Source organism: Pseudophryne corroboree, chromosome 6 (genome assembly GCF_028390025.1).
Source record: "Pseudophryne corroboree isolate aPseCor3 chromosome 6, aPseCor3.hap2, whole genome shotgun sequence".
Taxonomy (NCBI): domain Eukaryota; kingdom Metazoa; phylum Chordata; class Amphibia; order Anura; family Myobatrachidae; genus Pseudophryne; species Pseudophryne corroboree.
In genome coordinates, this window is record NC_086449.1 from 40,588,003 (window position 1) to 40,606,613 (window position 18,611).

General features: G+C 48.9%; 2 protein-coding genes across 7 annotated transcripts in view; one reads left to right on the top strand and one right to left on the bottom strand.

Annotated features, from left to right (window-relative positions):
* Window positions 1-18,611, bottom strand: part of STAG3 (STAG3 cohesin complex component) — a 285,504-nt gene that overhangs the window by 252,848 nt on the left and 14,045 nt on the right. For all 6 annotated transcript variants that reach the window (XM_063930901.1, XM_063930899.1, XM_063930900.1 and 3 more), the window contains exons 4-7: window positions 6,971-7,051; window positions 6,774-6,870; window positions 6,057-6,133; window positions 5,654-5,858 (exon numbers count right to left, since the gene is read on the bottom strand). In XM_063930901.1, the coding sequence (XP_063786971.1) occupies window positions 5,654-5,858; window positions 6,057-6,133; window positions 6,774-6,870; window positions 6,971-7,051 (460 nt within the window). The remainder of the gene's footprint in view (window positions 1-5,653; window positions 5,859-6,056; window positions 6,134-6,773; window positions 6,871-6,970; window positions 7,052-18,611) is intronic.
* GPC2 (glypican 2) overlaps window positions 1-18,611 on the top strand; it is a 131,832-nt gene that overhangs the window by 25,682 nt on the left and 87,539 nt on the right. The window lies entirely within an intron of this gene.

Below are 18,611 nucleotides of genomic sequence, written 5' to 3' on the forward strand. Positions count from 1 at the left end.
CACCGAATGAGAGAACTCCAGGTCCTCCTCAGCCAGGGTATCAAATTTGTAGAATTTAGCAAACGTGTTTGCCCCTGACCAAGTAGCTGCTCGGCAAAGTTGTAAAGCCGAGACCCCTCGGGCAGCCGCCCAAGATGAGCCCACTTTCCTTGTGGAATGGGCTTTTACTGATTTTGGCTATGGCAATCCTGCCACGGAATGTGCAAGCTGAATTGTACTACAAATCCAACGAGCAATCGTCTGCTTTGAAGCAGGAGCACCCAGCTTGTTGGGTGCATACAGGATAAACAGCGAGTCAGTTTTCCTGACTCCAGCCGTCCTGGAAACATATATTTTCAAGGCCCTGACAACGTCCAGCAACTTAGAGTCCTCTAAGTCCCTAGTAGCCGCAGGTACCACAATAGGTTGGTTCATGTGAAATGCAGAAACCACCTTAGGTAGAAATTGAGGACGAGTCCTCAATTCCGCCCTGTCAGAATGAAAATTTAGGTAAGGGCTTTTACATGATAAAGCCGCCAATTCTGACACACGCCTAGCTGAAGCCAAGGCCAACAGCATCGACACCTTCCACGTGAGATATTTTAAATCTACCGTAGACAATGGTTCAAACCAGTGTGATTTTAGAAATCTCAACACAACATTGAGATCCCAAGGTGCCACTGGAGGCACAAAAGGAGGCTGTATGTGCAGCACCCCTTTCACAAATGTCTGAACTTCAGGTACTGAAGCCAGTTCTTTCTGGAAGAATATCGACAGGGCCGAAATTTGAACCTTAATGGACCCTAATTTTAGGCCCAAAGACAGTCCTGTTTGCAGGAAATGCAAGAAACGACCCAGTTGAAATTCCTGTGTAGGGGCCTTCTTGGCCTCACACCACGCAACATATTTACGCCAAATGCGGTGATAATGTTTTGCGGTTACTTCCTTTCTGGCTTTTACCAGAGTAGGGATGACTTCTTCTGGAATGCCCTTGTCCTTCAGGATCCGGCGTTCAACCGCCATGCCGTCAAACGCAGCCGCGGTAAGTCTTGGAACAGACAAGGCCCCTGCAGTAGCAGGTCCTGTCTTAGAGGTAGAGGCCACGGTTCGTCCGTGAGCATCTCTTGAAGTTCCGGGTACCAAGACCTTCTTGGCCAATCCGGAACCACGAGTATAGTTCTTACTCCTCTCCTTCTTATGATTCTCAATACTTTCGGTATGAGGGGCAGAGGAGGGAATACATACACTGACTGGTACACCCACGGCGTTACCAGAGCGTCCACTGCTATTGCCTGAGGGTCCCTTGACCTGGCGCAATATCTGTCCAGTTTTTTGTTTAGACGTGACGCCATCATGTCCACCTTTGGTCTTTCCCAACGGTTTACAATTTGGTGGAAGACTTCTGGGTGAAGTCCCCACTCTCCCGGGTGAAGGTCGTGTCTGCTGAGGAAGTCTGCTTCCCAGTTGTCCACTCCCGGAATGAACACTGCTGACAGTGCTATCACATGATTTTCCGCCCAGCGAAGAATCCTTGCAGTTTCTGCCATTGCCCTCCTGCTTCTCGTGCCGCCCTGTCTGTTTATGTGGGCGACTGACGTGATGTTGTCCGACTGGATCAACACCGCCTGACCCTGAAGCAGAGGTTTTGCTTGAATTAAGGCATTGTAAATGGCCCTTAGTTCTAGAATGTTTATATGAAGAGATGTTTCCATGCTTGACCACAAGCCCTGGAAATTCCTTCCCTGTGTGACTGCTCCCCAGCCTCTCAGGCTGGCATCCGTGGTTACCAGGATCCAATCCTGAATGCCAAATCTGCGGCCCTCTAGTAGATGAGCCCTCTGAAGCCACCACAGGAGAGACACCCTTGTCCTTGGCGACAGGGTTATCCGTTGATGCATCTGAAGATGCGATCCGGACCATTTTCCCAGTATATCCCACTGAAAAGTTCTTGCATGGAATCTTCCGAATGGAATCGCTTCGTAAGAAGCCACCATTTTTCCCAGGACCCTTGTGCACTGATGCACTGAGACCTGTCCTAGTTTTAGGAGGTTCCTGACTAGCTCGGATAACTCCCTGGCCTTCTCCTCCGGGAGAAACACCTTCTTCTGGACTGTGTCCAGAATCATTCCTAAGAACAGTAGACGTGTCGTTGGAATCAGCTGCGATTTTGGAATATTTAGAATCCATCCGTGCTGACTTAGCACTACCTGAGATAGTGCCACTCCGACTTCTAACTGTTCCTTGGTTCTTGCCCTTATCAGGAGATCGTCCAAGTAAGGGATAATTAAGATGCCTTTTCTTCGTAGAAGAATCATCATTTCGGCCATTACCTTGGTAAAGACCCGAGGCGCCGTGGACAATCCAAACGGCAGCGTCTGAAACTGATAATGACAGTTTTGTACTACAAACCTGAGGTACCCTTGGTGAGAAGGATATATTGGGACGTGGAGATAAGCATCCTTGATGTCCAGTGACACCATATAGTCCCCCTCTTCCAGGTTCGCTATCACCGCTCTGAGTGACTCCATCTTGAATTTGAACCTTTTTATGTAAGTGTTCAAAGATTTTAGATTTAATATTGGTCTCACCGAGCCGTCCGGCTTCGGTACCACAAATAGTGTGGAATAATACCCCTTCCCCTGTTGTAAGAGGGGTACCTTGATTATCACCTGCTGGGAGTACAGCTTGTGAATGGCTTCCAGAACTGCCTCCCTGTCGGAGAGAGACTTTGGTAAAGCAGACTTCAGGAACCGATGAGGAGGAAACGCCTCGAATTCCAGTTTGTACCCCTGTGATACTACCTGTAGAATCCAGGGATCCACTTGCGAGTGAGCCCACTGCGCGTTGAAATTCTTGAGACGGGCCCCCACCGTGTCTGAGTCTGCTTGTAAAGCCCCAGCGTCATGCTGAAGACTTGGCAGAAGCAGGGGAGGGCTTCTGCTCCTGGGAAGCGGCTGCATGGTGCTGCCTTTTTCCTCTTCCTCTGCCCTTGGGCAGAAAAGAGTGACCTTTTGCTCGCTTGTACTTATGGGAACGAAAGGACTGAGTTTGAAAAGACTGTGTCTTTTTCTGTTGATGTGAAGTAACCTGGGGTAAAAAGGTGGATTTTCCAGCCGTTGCCGTGGCCACCAGGTCTGTTAGACCGGCCCCAAATAACTCCTCCCCCTTATACGGCAATACTTCCATGTGCCGTTTGGAATCTGCGTCCCATGACCACTGTCTGGTCCATAATGCTCTTCTGGCAGAGATGGACATTGCGCTTACTCTTGATGCCAGGGTACAAATATCCCTCTGCGCATCACGCATATATAGCAATGCATCCTTTAAATGTTCTATAGTTAACAGAATATTGTCCCTATCCAGGGTATCAATATTCTCAGTCAGGGAATCCGCCCATGCGACTCCAGCACTGCACATCCAGGCTGATGCGATTGCTGGTCGCAGTATAACACCAGTATGTGTGTATATACTTTTCAGGATATTTTCCAGCCTCCTATCAGCTGGTTCTTTGAGGGTGGCCGTATCAGGGGACGGTAACGCTACTTGTTTAGATAAACGTGTGAGCGCCTTATCTACCCTAGGGGGTGTTTCCCACCGTGCCCTAACCTCTGGCGGGAAAGGGTATAGTGCTAATAACTTATTAGAAATTAGCTGTTTTTATCGGGGGAAACCCACGCTTTATCACACACCTCATTTATTTCCTCAGACTCAGGAAAAACTATTGGCAGTTTTCACACCCCACATAATACCCGCCTTTGAGGTATTTGTAGTGTCAGAAAGGTTCAATGCCTCTTTCATTGCCGTGATCATGTAACGTGTGGCCCTACTGGACATTACGTTTGTCTCGTCACCGTCGACACTAGATTCAGTATCTGTATCTGTATCCGTGTCGACCCACTGAGGTAGCGGCCGTTTTAGGGCCCCTGAGGGTGTCTGAGACGCCTGAACAGGCACTAATTGATTTGCCGGCTTTCTCATGTCGTCAACAGTTTTTTGTAAATTGCTGACATTATCACTTAATTGCTTAAACACAATTATCCAGTCAGGTGTCGACTCCCTAGGGGGTGACATCACTAACACAGGCAACTGCTCCGCCTCCACCTCATTTTCCTCCTCATACATGTCGACACACGCGTACCGACACACAGCACACACACCGGGAATGCTCTGATAGAGGACAGGACCCTACTTAGCCCTTTGGAGAGACAGAGGGAGAGTCTGCCAGCACACACCCAGCGCTATATATATATACAGGGATAACCTTATATAAGTGTTAATCCCTTATAGCTGCTGTTAATCTAGTTATTTGCTGCCAAAATGCCCCCCCTTCTCTTTTTTACCCTGAATCAGATGCAGTACTGCAGGGGAGAATCAGGGAGCCGTCCTTCCAGCGGAGCTGTGAGGGAATAATGGCGCCAGTGTGCTGAGGAGATAGGCCCCGCCCCTTCACGACGTCCTTAACTCCCGCTTTTTTGTGTAAAATGGCAGGGGAAAAAATACATCCATATAGCCCTGGAGCTATATGTGATGTATTCCTTTTGCCAGCTAAGGTATATGTGTGTTATATTGCGTCTCAGGGCGCTCCCCCCCAGCGCCCTGCACCCTCAGTGACCGGAGTGTGAAGTGTGCTGAGAGCAATGGCGCACAGCTGCGGTGCTGTGCGCTACCTTAGTCTTGAAGACAGGATGTCTTCTGCCGCCGCTTTCACCGGACCTTCGTCTCTTCTGGCTCTGTAAGGGGGACGGCGGCGCGGCTCCGGTGACCCATCCAGGCTGAACCTGTGATCGTCCCTCTGGAGCTAACGTCCAGTAGCCTAAGAAGCCCAATCCACTCTGCACTCAGGTGAGTTCGCTTCTTCTCCCCTTAGTCCCACGATGCAGTGAGCCTGTTGGCAGCAGGACTCACTGAAAATAAAAAAACCTAACTAAACTTTTATTCTAAGCAGCTCTGGAGAGCTACCTAGTTTGCACCCTTCTCGGCCGGGCACAAAAATCTAACTGGCTTGGAGGAGGGTCATAGGGGGAGGAGCCAGTGCACACCACCTGATATCTCAAGCTTTTATTTTGTGCCCTGTCTCCTGCGGAGCCGCTATTCCCCATGGTCCTTACGGAGTCCCAGCATCCACTTAGGACGTTAGAGAAATAAAAAACCTAAAAACTTTTTCTAAGCAGCTCTTTAGGAGAGCCACCTAGATTGCACCCTGCTCGGACGGGCACAAAAACCTAACTGGGGCTTGGAGGAGGGTCATGGGGGGAGGAGCCAGTACACACCACCTAATCCTAAAGCTTTATTTTTGTGCCCTGTCTCCTGCGGAGCCGCTATTCCCCATGGTCCTGACGGAGTCCCCAGCATCCACTTAGGACGTTAGAGAAATACACACAGTACTGATGTTTGCGCAGTTGAGCAATTTTTTTTTTTTTCACTTTTTTTTTCGTGAATAGGGACGCAGATTAACGTGCATTAGATTATACGGCCATCCACTAGCCACAGTCTTTGGGTATAGCACAAAAAAAAAAACCCCAGGGCAATCAAGCACCAATTATAAGGCCCATTGAGCACATTTGGTAACCTCTGATCGCACTGCTATTGCAAGACGCGGCAGAGAAACGCTGGGATGCAGTCTTCACGTCTGTGAGATTTCTAGAACTATGTATATAAGTTGCTGGGTTCTCACCTGCGAAGGTGCTGGTATGACGGAAGGCGCGCACCTGCGAGTCAGACAGACCGGCAAGCAGCGAGATGACAGTGTCCATGAGAATATCATCGTAGATGATGGAGTACTGAGAGCAGCTAACCAGCGTGGCCAGGAACTCCCCAAAATTCACTCGGAACTTCTTCCAGGGCTGAGTAGTGAGGGACAGAGGGTAGTCTGCCGAATCCTGCGCATGGGGAAGGGTAAACAAGAGCTTCATACAGACAGAAAACAATACAGTGGGTATTCGTCTAAGGCAGCAGTGAGCCTGGCACTTCCTCTGCAGCCTCATGGCTTGGGAAGGTGGGGGTAATGCGGATAAATGGCTTCTCTCCTTAAGTTCCATACTAAAAAAAGACAACAAAACTTTTATTTTAGTTCTGACCTCGTCAAAGTCTTCGGTCATCTTCCTAATGATGTCCGTGTTCTGCATCTTATCCATCATCTGCTGGGTCACCACACCTAGAAAGAGATGGGATTATCTACAAGGCAATAAACTACAATCCAAAGATCACCTCTTCATTTCCATCTCACTGATGCAGCCTCCCCCTGACATCCCTGCGCCGCCGCTGCTGCAATTATATGGAGGATGAGAACACTCTCGCCTCCGATTCAGAGATTTGGGTCAGTCCAATATTTACGTAAATCTGACGAGTCGCAGTGCCCTAAAAGACGCAGAATGATTAACATGTTGTTGGCGTTTGGGGGCGGCGATGGAGAGAGCGTGAGACAACTAGGGCGTGTCGGCTTAGTTTTATGGTGGCTTTGTCCCCGGCTCGGGCGGCAGCATGATTTTGCCGGACATCCTAAGTCACCACCGAGGGTGTCTCGGATGTCTGATGTTCATGCAGCAGATCAGACGCTGGATCACAGAAGCCGGCAGCGGATATCCTTTTAATTAAGAGGTTTTTGAGCATTTGCGCAAATCGCAGCAACTGCACCACTAGCGCCCGCCTCTGAATGTACTGTGTTATACACTACACCACATATCCTAAGCAGGCCTAATGTGCAATGACACAGACTGTCCCTAGCTGCTGCTGCTGTTCCCCCCCCCCCCCCCCACCCCCACCCCCGAAACCAAACCCACCCACCCCCAGCTCACCTTTACACCCACATGCTTGGATGAGGAAGTTAATCAGCTCCAGTATGGCGGGCTCATGGTTCTTCTTGTAATCATCCAGCCAATCATCTACAAGGATCTGTGTGTATACACGGCGTAGGTATAAAAAGAAGGCGTCTCAAGGGACTGCAGGATACAACAGTAGGAGGTGAGAACTTGGCAGAAGGGCAACACCTCACCTGCATGGCAACCTTGCCCTGTCTTATAGCTTCATACAGGTCTCCCCCAACCCTCTCATCTCTCCTAACTTTCTTCGTGGCCTAGAAGATAAAACATGAAAGTTTGAGGTTGTGGTGCTAGGGACAAAGGTTTCTCATTCATGCAGAAGGCTGTAGCAATATGGTCATTAATCATGCAATAATAAGAATTTACTTACCGATAATTCTATTTCTCGTAGTCCGTAGTGGATGCTGGGAACTCCGTAAGGACCATGGGGAATAGCGGCTCCGCAGGAGACTGGGCACAAAAGTAAAGCTTTAGGACTACCTGGTGTGCACTGGCTCCTCCCCCCTATGACCCTCCTCCAAGCCTCAGTTAGGATACTGTGCCCGGACGAGCGTACACAATAAGGAAGGATTTTTGAATCCCGGGTAAGACTCATACCAGCCACACCAATCACACCGTACAACTTGTGATCTGAACCCAGTTAACAGCATGATAACAGAGGAGCCTCTGGATAGATGGCTCACAACAACAACAACCCGATTAGTTAACAATAACTATGTACAAGTATTGCAGATAATCCGCACTTGGGATGGGCGCCCAGCATCCACTACGGACTACGAGAAATAGAATTATCGGTAAGTAAATTCTTATTTTCTCTGACGTCCTAGTGGATGCTGGGAACTCCGTAAGGACCATGGGGATTATACCAAAGCTCCCAAACGGGCGGGAGAGTGCGGATGACTCTGTAACACCGAATGAGAGAACTCCAGGTCCTCCTCAGCCAGGGTATCAAATTTGTAGAATTTAGCAAACGTGTTTGCCCCTGACCAAGTAGCTGCTCGGCAAAGTTGTAAAGCCGAGACCCCTCGGGCAGCCGCCCAAGATGAGCCCACCTTCCTTGTAGAATGGGCATTTACAGATTTTGGTTGTGGCAGGCCTGCCACAGAATGCGCAAGCTGAATTGTACTACAAATCCAACGAGCAATAGTCTGCTTTGAAGCAGGAGCACCCAGCTTGTTGGGTGCATACAGGATAACCAGCGAGTCAGATTTTCTGACTCCAGCCGTCCTGGAAACATATATTTTCAGGGCCCTGACAACGTCTAGCAACTTGGAGTCCTCCAAGTCCCTAGTAGCCGCAGGCACCACAATAGGTTGGTTCAGGTGAAACGCTGACACCACCTTAGGGAGAAACTGAGGACGAGTCCTCAATTCCGCCCTGTCCGAATGGAAAATCAGATAGGGGCTTTTGCAGGATAAAGCCGCCAATTCTGACACGCGCCTGGCCGAAGCCAGGGCCAACAGCATGACCACTTTCCATGTGAGATATTTTAAATCCACAGACTTAAGTGGTTCAAACCAATGCGATTTGAGGAACCCCAAAACTACATTGAGATCCCAAGGTGCCACTGGAGGCACAAAAGGAGGCTGTATATGCAGCACCCCCTTGACAAACGTCTGAACTTCAGAAACTGAAGCCAGTTCTTTCTGGAAGAAAATCGACAGGGCCGAGATCTGAACCTTAATGGATCCCAATTTGAGGCCCATAGACACTCCTGTTTGCAGGAAATGCAGGAATCGACCCAGTTGAAATTCCTCCGTTGGGGCCTTCCTGGCCTCGCACCACGCAACATATTTTCGCCAAATGCGGTGATAATGCTTTGCGGTTACATCCTTCCTGGCTTTGATCAGGGTAGGGATGACTTCACCCGGAATGCCTTTTTCCTTCAGGATCCGGCGTTAAACCTCCATGCCGTCAAACGCAGCCGCGGTAAGTCTTGGAACAGACAGGGTCCTTGCTGGAGCAGGTCCCTTCTTAGAGGCAGAGGCCATGGGTCCCCTGTGAGCATCTCTTGAAGTTCCGGGTACCAAGTCCTTCTTGGCCAATCCGGAGCCACGAGTATAGTTCTTACTCCTCTCCGTCTTATAATTCTCAGTACCTTGGGTATGAGAGGCAGAGGAGGGAACACATACACTGACTGGTACACCCACGGTGTTACCAGAGCATCCACAGCTATTGCCTGAGGGTCCCTTGACCTGGCGCAATACCTGTCCAGTTTTTTGTTGAGGCGGGACGCCATCATGTCCACCTTTGGTTTTTCCCAACGGTTTACAATCATGTGGAAGACCAAGTCCCCACTCTCCCGGGTGGAGGTCGTGCCTGCTGAGGAAGTCTGCTTCCCAGTTGTCCACTCACGGAATGAACACTGCTGACAGTGCTATCACATGATTTTCCGCCCAGCGAAGAATCCTTGCAGCTTCTGCCATTGGCCTACTGCTTCTTGTGCCGCCCTGTCTGTTTACGTGGGCGACTGCCGTGATGTTGTCCGACTGGATCAACACCGGCTGACCTTGAAGCAGAGGTCTTGCTAGGCTTAGAGCATTGTAAATGGCCCTTAGCTCCAGGATATTTATGGTGACAAGGTTATCCGCTGGTGCATCTGAAGATGCGACCCGGACCATTTGTCTAGCAGATCCCACTGGAAGGTTCTTGCGTGGAATCTGCCGAATGGGATTGCTTCGTAGGAAGCCACCATTTTTCCCAGGACCTTTGTGCATTGATGCACTGACACCTGACACTGGTTTTAGGAGGTTTCGGGCTAACTCGGATAACTCCCTGGCTTTCTCCTCCGGGAGAAACACCTTTTTCTGGACTGTGTCCAGAATCATCCCTAGGAATAGAAGACGTGTCGTCAGGATCAGCTGCGATTTTGGAATATTGAGAATCCAACCATGCTGCCGCAACACTACCTGAGATAGTGCTACCCCGACTTCCAACTGTTCCCTGGATCTTGCCCTTATCAGGAGATCGTCCAAGTAAGGGATAACTAAAACTCCCTTCCTTCGAAGGAGTACCATCATTTCGGCCATTACCTTGGTAAAGACCCGGGGTGCCGTGGACAATCCAAACGGCAGCGTCTGAAACTGATAGTGACAGTTCTGTACCACAAACCTGAGGTACCCTTGGTGAGAAGGGTAAATTGGGACATGGAGGTAAGCATCCTTGATGTCCAGAGACACCATATAATCCCCTTCTTCCAGGTTCGCAATCACTGCTCTGAGTGACTCCATCTTGCATTTGAACCTCTGTATGTAAGTGTTCAAGGATTTTAAATTTAAAATCGGTCTCACCGAGCCGTCCGGCTTCGGTACCACAAACAGTGTGGAATAATACCCCTTTCCCTGTTGCAGGAGGGGTACCTTGATTATCTGCTGGGAATACAGCTTGTGAGTGGCTTCCAATACAGCCTCCCTGTCGGAGGGAGACGTCGGTAAGGCAGACTTTAGGAAACGGCGAGGGGGAGACGTCTCGAATTCCAATTTGTACCCCTGAGATACCACCTGAAGGATCCAGGGGTCCACTTGCGAGTGAGCCCACTGCGCGCTGAAATTCTTGAGACGGGCCCCCACCATGCCTGAGTCCGCTTGTAAAGCCCCAGCGTCATGCTGAGGACTTGGCAGAGGCGGGAGAGGGCTTCTGTTCCTGGGAACTGGCTGTTTGCTGCAGCCTTTCCTCTCCCTCTGCCACGGGGCAGAAAAGAGGAACCTTTTGCCCGCTTGCCCTTATGGGGCCGAAAGGACTGCGCCTGATAATACGGCGTCTTCTTATGTTGAGAGGCTACCTGGGGTAAAAATGTGGATTTCCCAGCAGTTGCCGTGGCTACCAGGTCTGATAGACCTACCCCAAATAACTCCTCCCCTTTATAAGGCAATACTTCCATATGCCTTTTGGAATCCGCATCACCTGACCACTGCAGCGTCCATAACCCTCTTCTGGCAGAAATGGACAGCGCACTTACTCTTGATGCCAGTCGGCAAATATCCCTCTGTGCATCACGCATATAGAAAAATGCATCTTTTAAATGCTCTATAGTCAGTAATATACTGTCCCTATCTAGGGTATCAATATTTTCAGTCATGGAATCCGACCAAGCCACCCCAGCACTGCACATCCAGGCTGAGGCGATTGCTGGTCGCAGTATCACACCCGTGTGAGTGTATATACATTTTAGGATATTCTCCTGTTTTCTGTCGGCAGGTTCCTTTAGGGCGGCCGTCTCAGGAGAGGGTAGTGCCACCTGTTTAGACAAGCGTGAGCGCTTTATCCACCCTAGGGGGTGTTTCCCAACGTGCCCTATCCTCTGGCGGGAAAGGGTATGATGCCAATAACCTTTTAGGAATTATCAGTTTTTTATCGGGGGAAACCCACGCCTCATCACACACTTCATTTAATTCCTCGGATGCAGGAAAAACTACAGGCAGTTTTTTCTCACCAAACATAATACCCTTTTTAGTGGTACTTGTATTATCAGAAATATGTAAAACATTTTTCATTGCCTCAATCATGTAACGTGTGGCCCTACTGGAAGTCACATTCGTCTCTTCATCGTCGACACTGGAGTCAGTATCCGTGTCGGCGTCTGTGTCTGCCATCTGAGGTAACGGGCGTTTTACATAGTAACATAGTATCTGAGGTTGAAAAAAGACAATTGTCCATCGAGTTCAACCTATTTGTGGTGTCCTATGCATGATGATTTGACTAAAATTTCTGACTGATGCTGCTGTCAGCCATTGCATTTTATCCCTATTTATAGTAACTATAATGCATGACTATGCACCATACCCCTGGATATCCTTTTCCAATAGGAATTTATCTAACCCATTCTTAAAGGTGTTGACAGATTCCGCCATTACAACTCCCTCGGGCAGGGAATTCCAAACACGTATTGTCCTTACCGTGAAAAAGCCTTTACGCTGTATTGTGCGGAATCTCCTCTAACCTGAGCGAGTGTCCACGAGTCCTCTGTGTTGATCTAACCAAAAACAGGTCCCGCGCAAGCTCTGTGTATTGTCCCCTTATATATTTGTAGATGTTGATCATATCCCCTCTTAGTCTCCGCTTTTCCAATGTAAACATGCCTAGTCTTTCAAGCCTTTCCTTGTATTCCATCGTTTCCATGCCCTTAATTAGTTTGGTCGCCCTCCTCTGTACCTTTTCAAGCTCCAGGATATCCTTTTTGTAGTACGGTGCCCAGAACTGTACACAGTATTCAAGGTGTGGCCTCACTAGTGATTTATATAACGGGAGTATAATACTCTCGTCCCTAGCATCAATACCCCGTTTTATGCATGCTAATAATAAGAATTTACTTACCGATAATTCTATTTCTCGTAGTCCGTAGTGGATGCTGGGGACTCCGTCAGGACCATGGGGAATAGCGGGCTCCGCAGGAGACAGGGCACATCTAAAAAGCTTTTTAGGTCACATGGTGTGTACTGGCTCCTCCCCCTATGACCCTCCTCCAAGCCTCAGTTAGGTACTGTGCCCGGACGAGCGTACACAATAAGGAAGGATCTTGAATCCCGGGTAAGACTCATACCAGCCACACCAATCACACCGTACAACTTGTGATCTGAACCCAGTTAACAGTATGATAACAAAACGAAGTAGCCTCTGAAAAAATGGCTCACAACAATAGTAATAACCCGATTTTTGTAACAATAACTATGTACAAGCATTGCAGACAATCCGCACTTGGGATGGGCGCCCAGCATCCACTACGGACTACGAGAAATAGAATTATCGGTAAGTAAATTCTTATTTTCTCTAACGTCCTAGTGGATGCTGGGGACTCCGTCAGGACCATGGGGATTATACCAAAGCTCCCAAACGGGCGGGAGAGTGCGGATGACTCTGCAGCACCGAATGAGAGAACTCCAGGTCCTCTTTAGCCAGAGTATCAAATTTGTAAAATTTTACAAACGTGTTCTCCCCTGACCACGTAGCTGCTCGGCAAAGTTATAATGCCGAGACTCCTCGGGCAGCCGCCCAGGATGAGGCCACCTTCCTTGTGGAATGGGCATCTACATATTTCGGCTGTGGCAGGCCTGCCACAGAATGTGCAAGCTGAATTGTACTACAAATCTAGCGTGCAATAGACTGCTTAGAAGCAGGAGCACCCAGCTTGTTGGGTGCATACAATATAAACAGCAAGTCAGACTTTCTGACTCCAGCCGTCCTAACTATATATATATATATATATATATATATTTTTAGGGCCCTGACAACGTCTAGTAACTTGGAGTCCTCCAAGTCCCCAGTAGCCGCAGGCACCACAATAGGTTGTTTCAGGTGACAACGCTGACACCCCTTTAGGAAGAAACTGGAGACGAGTCCCAGTTCTGCCCTGTTCAAATGGAAAATTCTAATATGGGCTTTTGTAAAACAAAACCGCCCATCCTTTTTGACAATCGCCTGGCCGAGGCCAGGACTAACAACATGGTCACTTTCCATGTGAGATATTGGTCAACAGCATGGTCACTTTCCATGTGAGATATTTCAAATCCACAGATTTGAGCGGTTCAAACCAATATGATTTTAAGGAATCCCAACACTATGTTGAGATCTCACGGTGCCCCTAGAGGCACAAAAGAACTGTATATGGAATACACCCTTTACAATCTGGACTTCAGGAACTGAAGTAAATTTTTTCTGGAAGAAAATCTACAGGGCCGAAATTTAAATCTTAATGAACCCCAATTTGAGACTCAAAACACTCCTGTTTTCAGGAAGTGCAGAATCGACCTAGTTGAATTTCCTTCGTGGAGCCTTCCTGGCCTTACCCACGCAACATATTTTCACCACATGTGGTGAAGACGTTGTGCGGTCACCTCCTTCCTGGCTTTGACCAAGGTAGGTATGACCTCTTATGGAATGCCTTTTTCCCTTCAGAATCCGGTATTCAACCGCCATGCCGTCAAACGCAGCCGCGGTAATTCTTGGAAAAGACATGGTACTTGCTGAAGCAAGTCCCTTCTTAGCTCCCCAGGCCCTTAGTCCTCTGTGAGCATCTCTTGAAGCTCCGGGTACCAAGTCCCTCTTGGCCCATCCGGAGCCACTAGTATAGTTCATACTCCTCTATGTCTTATAATTCTCAATACCTTGGTTATGAGAAACAGAGGAGGGAACCCATACACTGACTGGTACACCCACGGTGTTACCAGAACATCCACAGCTATCGCCTGAAGGTCTCATGACCTGGCGGAATACCTGTCCCGTTTTTCGGGCGGGACGCTATCATGTCCACCTTTGGTCTTTGCCAACGGTCCACAATCATGCTGAAAAACTTCCCTATGAAGTTTCCACTCTCCCGGGTGGAGGTCATGCCTGCTGAGGAAGTCTGCTTCCCAGTCGTCCACTCCCGGAAAGAACACTGCTGACAGTGCTATCACATGATTTTCCGCCTAGCGAAAAATCCTTGCAGTTTTGTCACTGCCCTCCTGCTTCTTGTGCCGCCCTTTCTGTTTACGTGGGCGACTGCCGTGATGTTATCCCACTGGATCAATACCGGCTGACCTTGAAGCAGAGGTCTTGCTAAGTTTAGAGCCTTATAAATTTGCTCTAAGCTTATTTATGCAGAGAGAATTCTCCAGACTTAATCACACTTCCCTGGAAATTTTTTCCCTGTGTGACTGTTCTCCAGCCTCTCAGGCTGGCCTCCGTGGTCACCGGCATCCAATCCTGAATGCCAAATCTGCGGCCCTCTAGAAGATGAGCACTCTGTAATCACCACAGGAGAGACACCCTTGTCCTTGGATATAGGGTTATCCGCTGATGCATCTGAGGATGCGATCCGGACCATTTGTCCAGCAGATCCCACCGAAGAGTTCTTGCGGGAAATCTGCCGAATGGAATTGCTTCGTAATAAGCCACCATTTTTACCAGGACTCTTGTGCAATGATGCACTGACACTTTTCCTGGTTTTAGGAGGATCCCGATTAGCTCGGAGAACTCCCTGGCTTTCTCCACTGGGAGAAACACGTTTTTCTGGACTGTGTCCAGAATCATCCCTATGAACAGTAGACGTGTCATCGGAAAAAGCTGCGATTTTGGAATATTTAGAATCCACTCGTGCTGACGTAGAACTTCTTAAGATAGTGCTACTCCGACCTCCAACTGTTCTCTGGACCTTGCCCTTATCAGGAAAGCGTCCATGTTTCCTTTTAAGAAAAATCATCATTCCGGCCATTACCTTGGTAAAGACCCGGGGCGCCGTGGACAACCCAAACGGCAGCGTCTGAACTGATAGTGACAGTTCTGTACCAGGAACCTGAAGTACCCTTGGTGAGAAGGGCAAATTTGGACCTGTAGGTAAGCGTCCCTGATATCCAGTGACACCATATCGTCCCCTTCTTCCTGGTTCGCTATCACTGCTCTGAGTGACTCCATCTTGATTTGAACGCTTGTATGTAAGTGTTCAAATATTTCAGATCTCACCGAGCCGGTTGGCTTCAGTACCACAATATAGTGTGGGATACTACCCCCTTCCATGTTGTAAGAGGGGTACTTTGATTATCACCTGCTGGGAATACAGCCTGTGAATTGTGTGAGGGGGAGATGTCTCGAATTTCCAATGTACACCTGGGATACTACATGTAGGATCCCGGAGTTCCCTTGCGAGTGAGCCCCCTGCGTACTGAAACTCTTGAGATGACCCCCTACCGCACCTGAGTCCGCTTGTACGGCCCCAGCGTTATGCTGCGGACTTGGCAGAAGCTGTGAGGGGCTTCTGTTCCTGGGAATGGGCTGCTTGCTGCAGTCTTCTTCCCTTTCCTCTACCCCTGGGCAGATATGACTGGCCTTTGCCCGCCTGCCCCTATGGGGACGAAAGGACTGAGACTGAAAAGACTGTCCTTTTTTGCCGATATGTGATTCGGGGTAACAAAAAGTGGATTTTTCAGCTGTTGCCATGGCCACCAGGTCCGATGGACCGCCCCTTTATACGGCAATACTTCCACATGCCGTCTGGAATCTGCCTCACCTGACCACTGTCGTGTCTTCGTCTGGCAGATATGTAAATCACATTTACTCTTGATGCCAGAATGCAAATATCCCTCTGCGCATCACGCATATATAGAAATGCATCCTTAAAATGCTCTATAGTCAATAAAATCTTGTCCCTGTCAAGGGTATCAAAATTTTCAGTCAGGAAATCCGACCAAGCCCCCTCAGCGCTGCACATCCAGGCTGAGGCGATTGCTGGTCGTAGTATAACACCAGTATGTGTGTATATACTGTCATGATATTTTTCAGCTTCCTATCAGCTGGCTTCTTGAGGGCGGCCGTATCTAGAGACGGTAACGCCATGTTTTTATAAGCGTGTGAGCGCCTTATCCACCCTAAGGTGTGTTTCCCAACTCGCCCTTACTTCTGGCGGGAAAGGGTATACCGCCCATAACTTTCTATCGGAGGAACCCCACGTATCATCACACACTTCATTTAATTTATCTGATTCAGGCAAAACTACAAGTAGTTTATTCACACCCTACAAAATACCCTTATTTGTGGTACTTGTAGTATCAGAAATATGTAACAGCTCCTTCATTGCCCTTAACATGTAACTCGTGGCCCTAAAGGAAAATTACGTATGTTTCTTCACCGTCGACACTGGGGTCAGTGTCCATGTCTGTCGACCGACTGAGGTAAATGGGCGTTTTTACAAGCCCCTGACGGTGTCTGAGACGCCTGGACCGGTACTAATTTGTCCGCCGGCCATCTCATGTCGTCAACCGTCTTGCAGCGTGTTGACATTATCACGTAATTCCATAAGTAGACCATTTCCGGTGTCAACTCCCTAGAGAGTGACATCAACATTACAGGCAATTTGCTCCGCCTCCTCACCAACATTTTCCTCATACATGTCGACACACACGTACCGACATACAGCACACACACAGGGAATGCTCTGATAGAGGACAGGACCCACTAGCCCTTTGGGGAGACAGAGGGAGAGTTTGCCAGCACACACCAAAAGCGCTATAATGTATATAACAACCCTAGAAGGTGTTGTTTCTATATATGCGCTCTTAATATATCATTATATCGCCAATTTATGCCCCCCTTCTCTTTTAACCCTGTTTCTGTAGTGCAGTGCAGGGGAGAGTGGGAGCCTTCCTCACCAGCGGAGCTGATCAGGAAAATGGCGCTGAGTGCTGAGGAGAATAAGCTCCGCCCCCTTTTCGGCGGGCTTTTCCTCCCGGTTTTTTAATAACTGGCCTGGGTTAAAATACATACATATAGCCTTAATGGCTATATGTGATGTATTTATTTGCCAAATAGGTATTTATATTGCTGCCCAGGGCGCCCCCAGCAGCGCCCTGCACCCTCCGTGACCGTGTCAGTGAGCCGTGTGACAACAATGGCGCACAGCTGCAGTGCTGTGCGCTACCTCTCTGAAGACTGTGAAGTCTTCTGCCGCCTGTTTCCGGACCTCCGTTCCGCCGTCTTTCTTCAGCGTCTGTAAGGGGGATCGGCGGCGCGGCTCCGGGACGAACCCCAGGCTGACCTGTGTTCCGACTCCCTCTGGAGCTCAGTGTCCAGTAGCCTAAGACTTCAATCCTCCTGCACGCAGGTGAGTTGCCAGTCTCTCCCCTAAGTCCCTCGTTGCAGTGATCCTGTCGCCAGCAGGAATCACTGATTAGAAACCTAAAAAAAAACTTTACTAAATAGCTCCTTAAGAGAGCCATCCAGTTTGCACCCTTCTCGGACGGGCACAAAAACCTAACTGAGGCTTGGAGGAGGGTCATAGGGGGAGGAGCCAGTACACACCATGTGACCTAAAAAGCTTTTTAGATGTGCCCTGTCTCCTGCGGAGCCCGCTATTCCCCATGGTCCTGACGGAGTCCCCAGCATCCACTAGGACGTTAGAGAAAACTTATTAGCCTTCTTTGCTGCAGTCCTACTTTGGATACTACTTCTTAGTTTTAGAGCCCCTGATGGCCTTTGAGACCCCTGGACAGGCACAAGCTGAGTATCCGGCTGTCTCATGTCATGAGCTGACACTGTCACGTAATTCCTTCCATAAGCCCATCCACTCAGGTGTCGACTCCCTAGGGGGTGACATCTCTATTATAGGCAATTGCTCCGCCTCCACATCATTTTCCTCCTCAAACATGTCGACACAATCGTACCGACACACCGCACACACACAGGGAATGCTCTGATAGAGGACAGGACCCCACTAGCCCTTTGGGGAGACAGAGGGAGAGTATGCCAGCACACACCAGAGCGCTATATATACACACAGGGATACCACTATATAATAAGAATTTACTTACCGATAATTCTATTTCTCATAGTCCGTAGTGGATGCTGGGGACTCCGTAAGGACCATGGGGAATAGCGGCTCCGCAGGAGACTGGGCACATCTAAAGAAAGCTTTAGGACTAACTGGTGTGCACTGGCTCCTCCCCCCATGACCCTCCTCCAAGCCTCAGTTAGGATACTGTGCCCGGACGAGCGTACACAATAAGGAAGGATTTTGAATCCCGGGTAAGACTCATACCAGCCACACCAATCACACCGTATAACCTGTGATCTAAACCCAGTTAACAGCATGATAACAGAGGAGCCTCTGAAAGATGGCTCACAACAATAATAACCCGATTTTTGTAACAATAACTATGTACAAGTATTGCAGACAATCCGCACTTGGGATGGGCGCCCAGCATCCACTACGGACTATGAGAAATAGAATTATCGGTAAGTAAATTCTTATTTTCTCTAACGTCCTAAGTGGATGCTGGGGACTCCGTAAGGACCATGGGGATTATACCAAAGCTCCCAAACGGGCGGGAGAGTGCGGATGACTCTGCA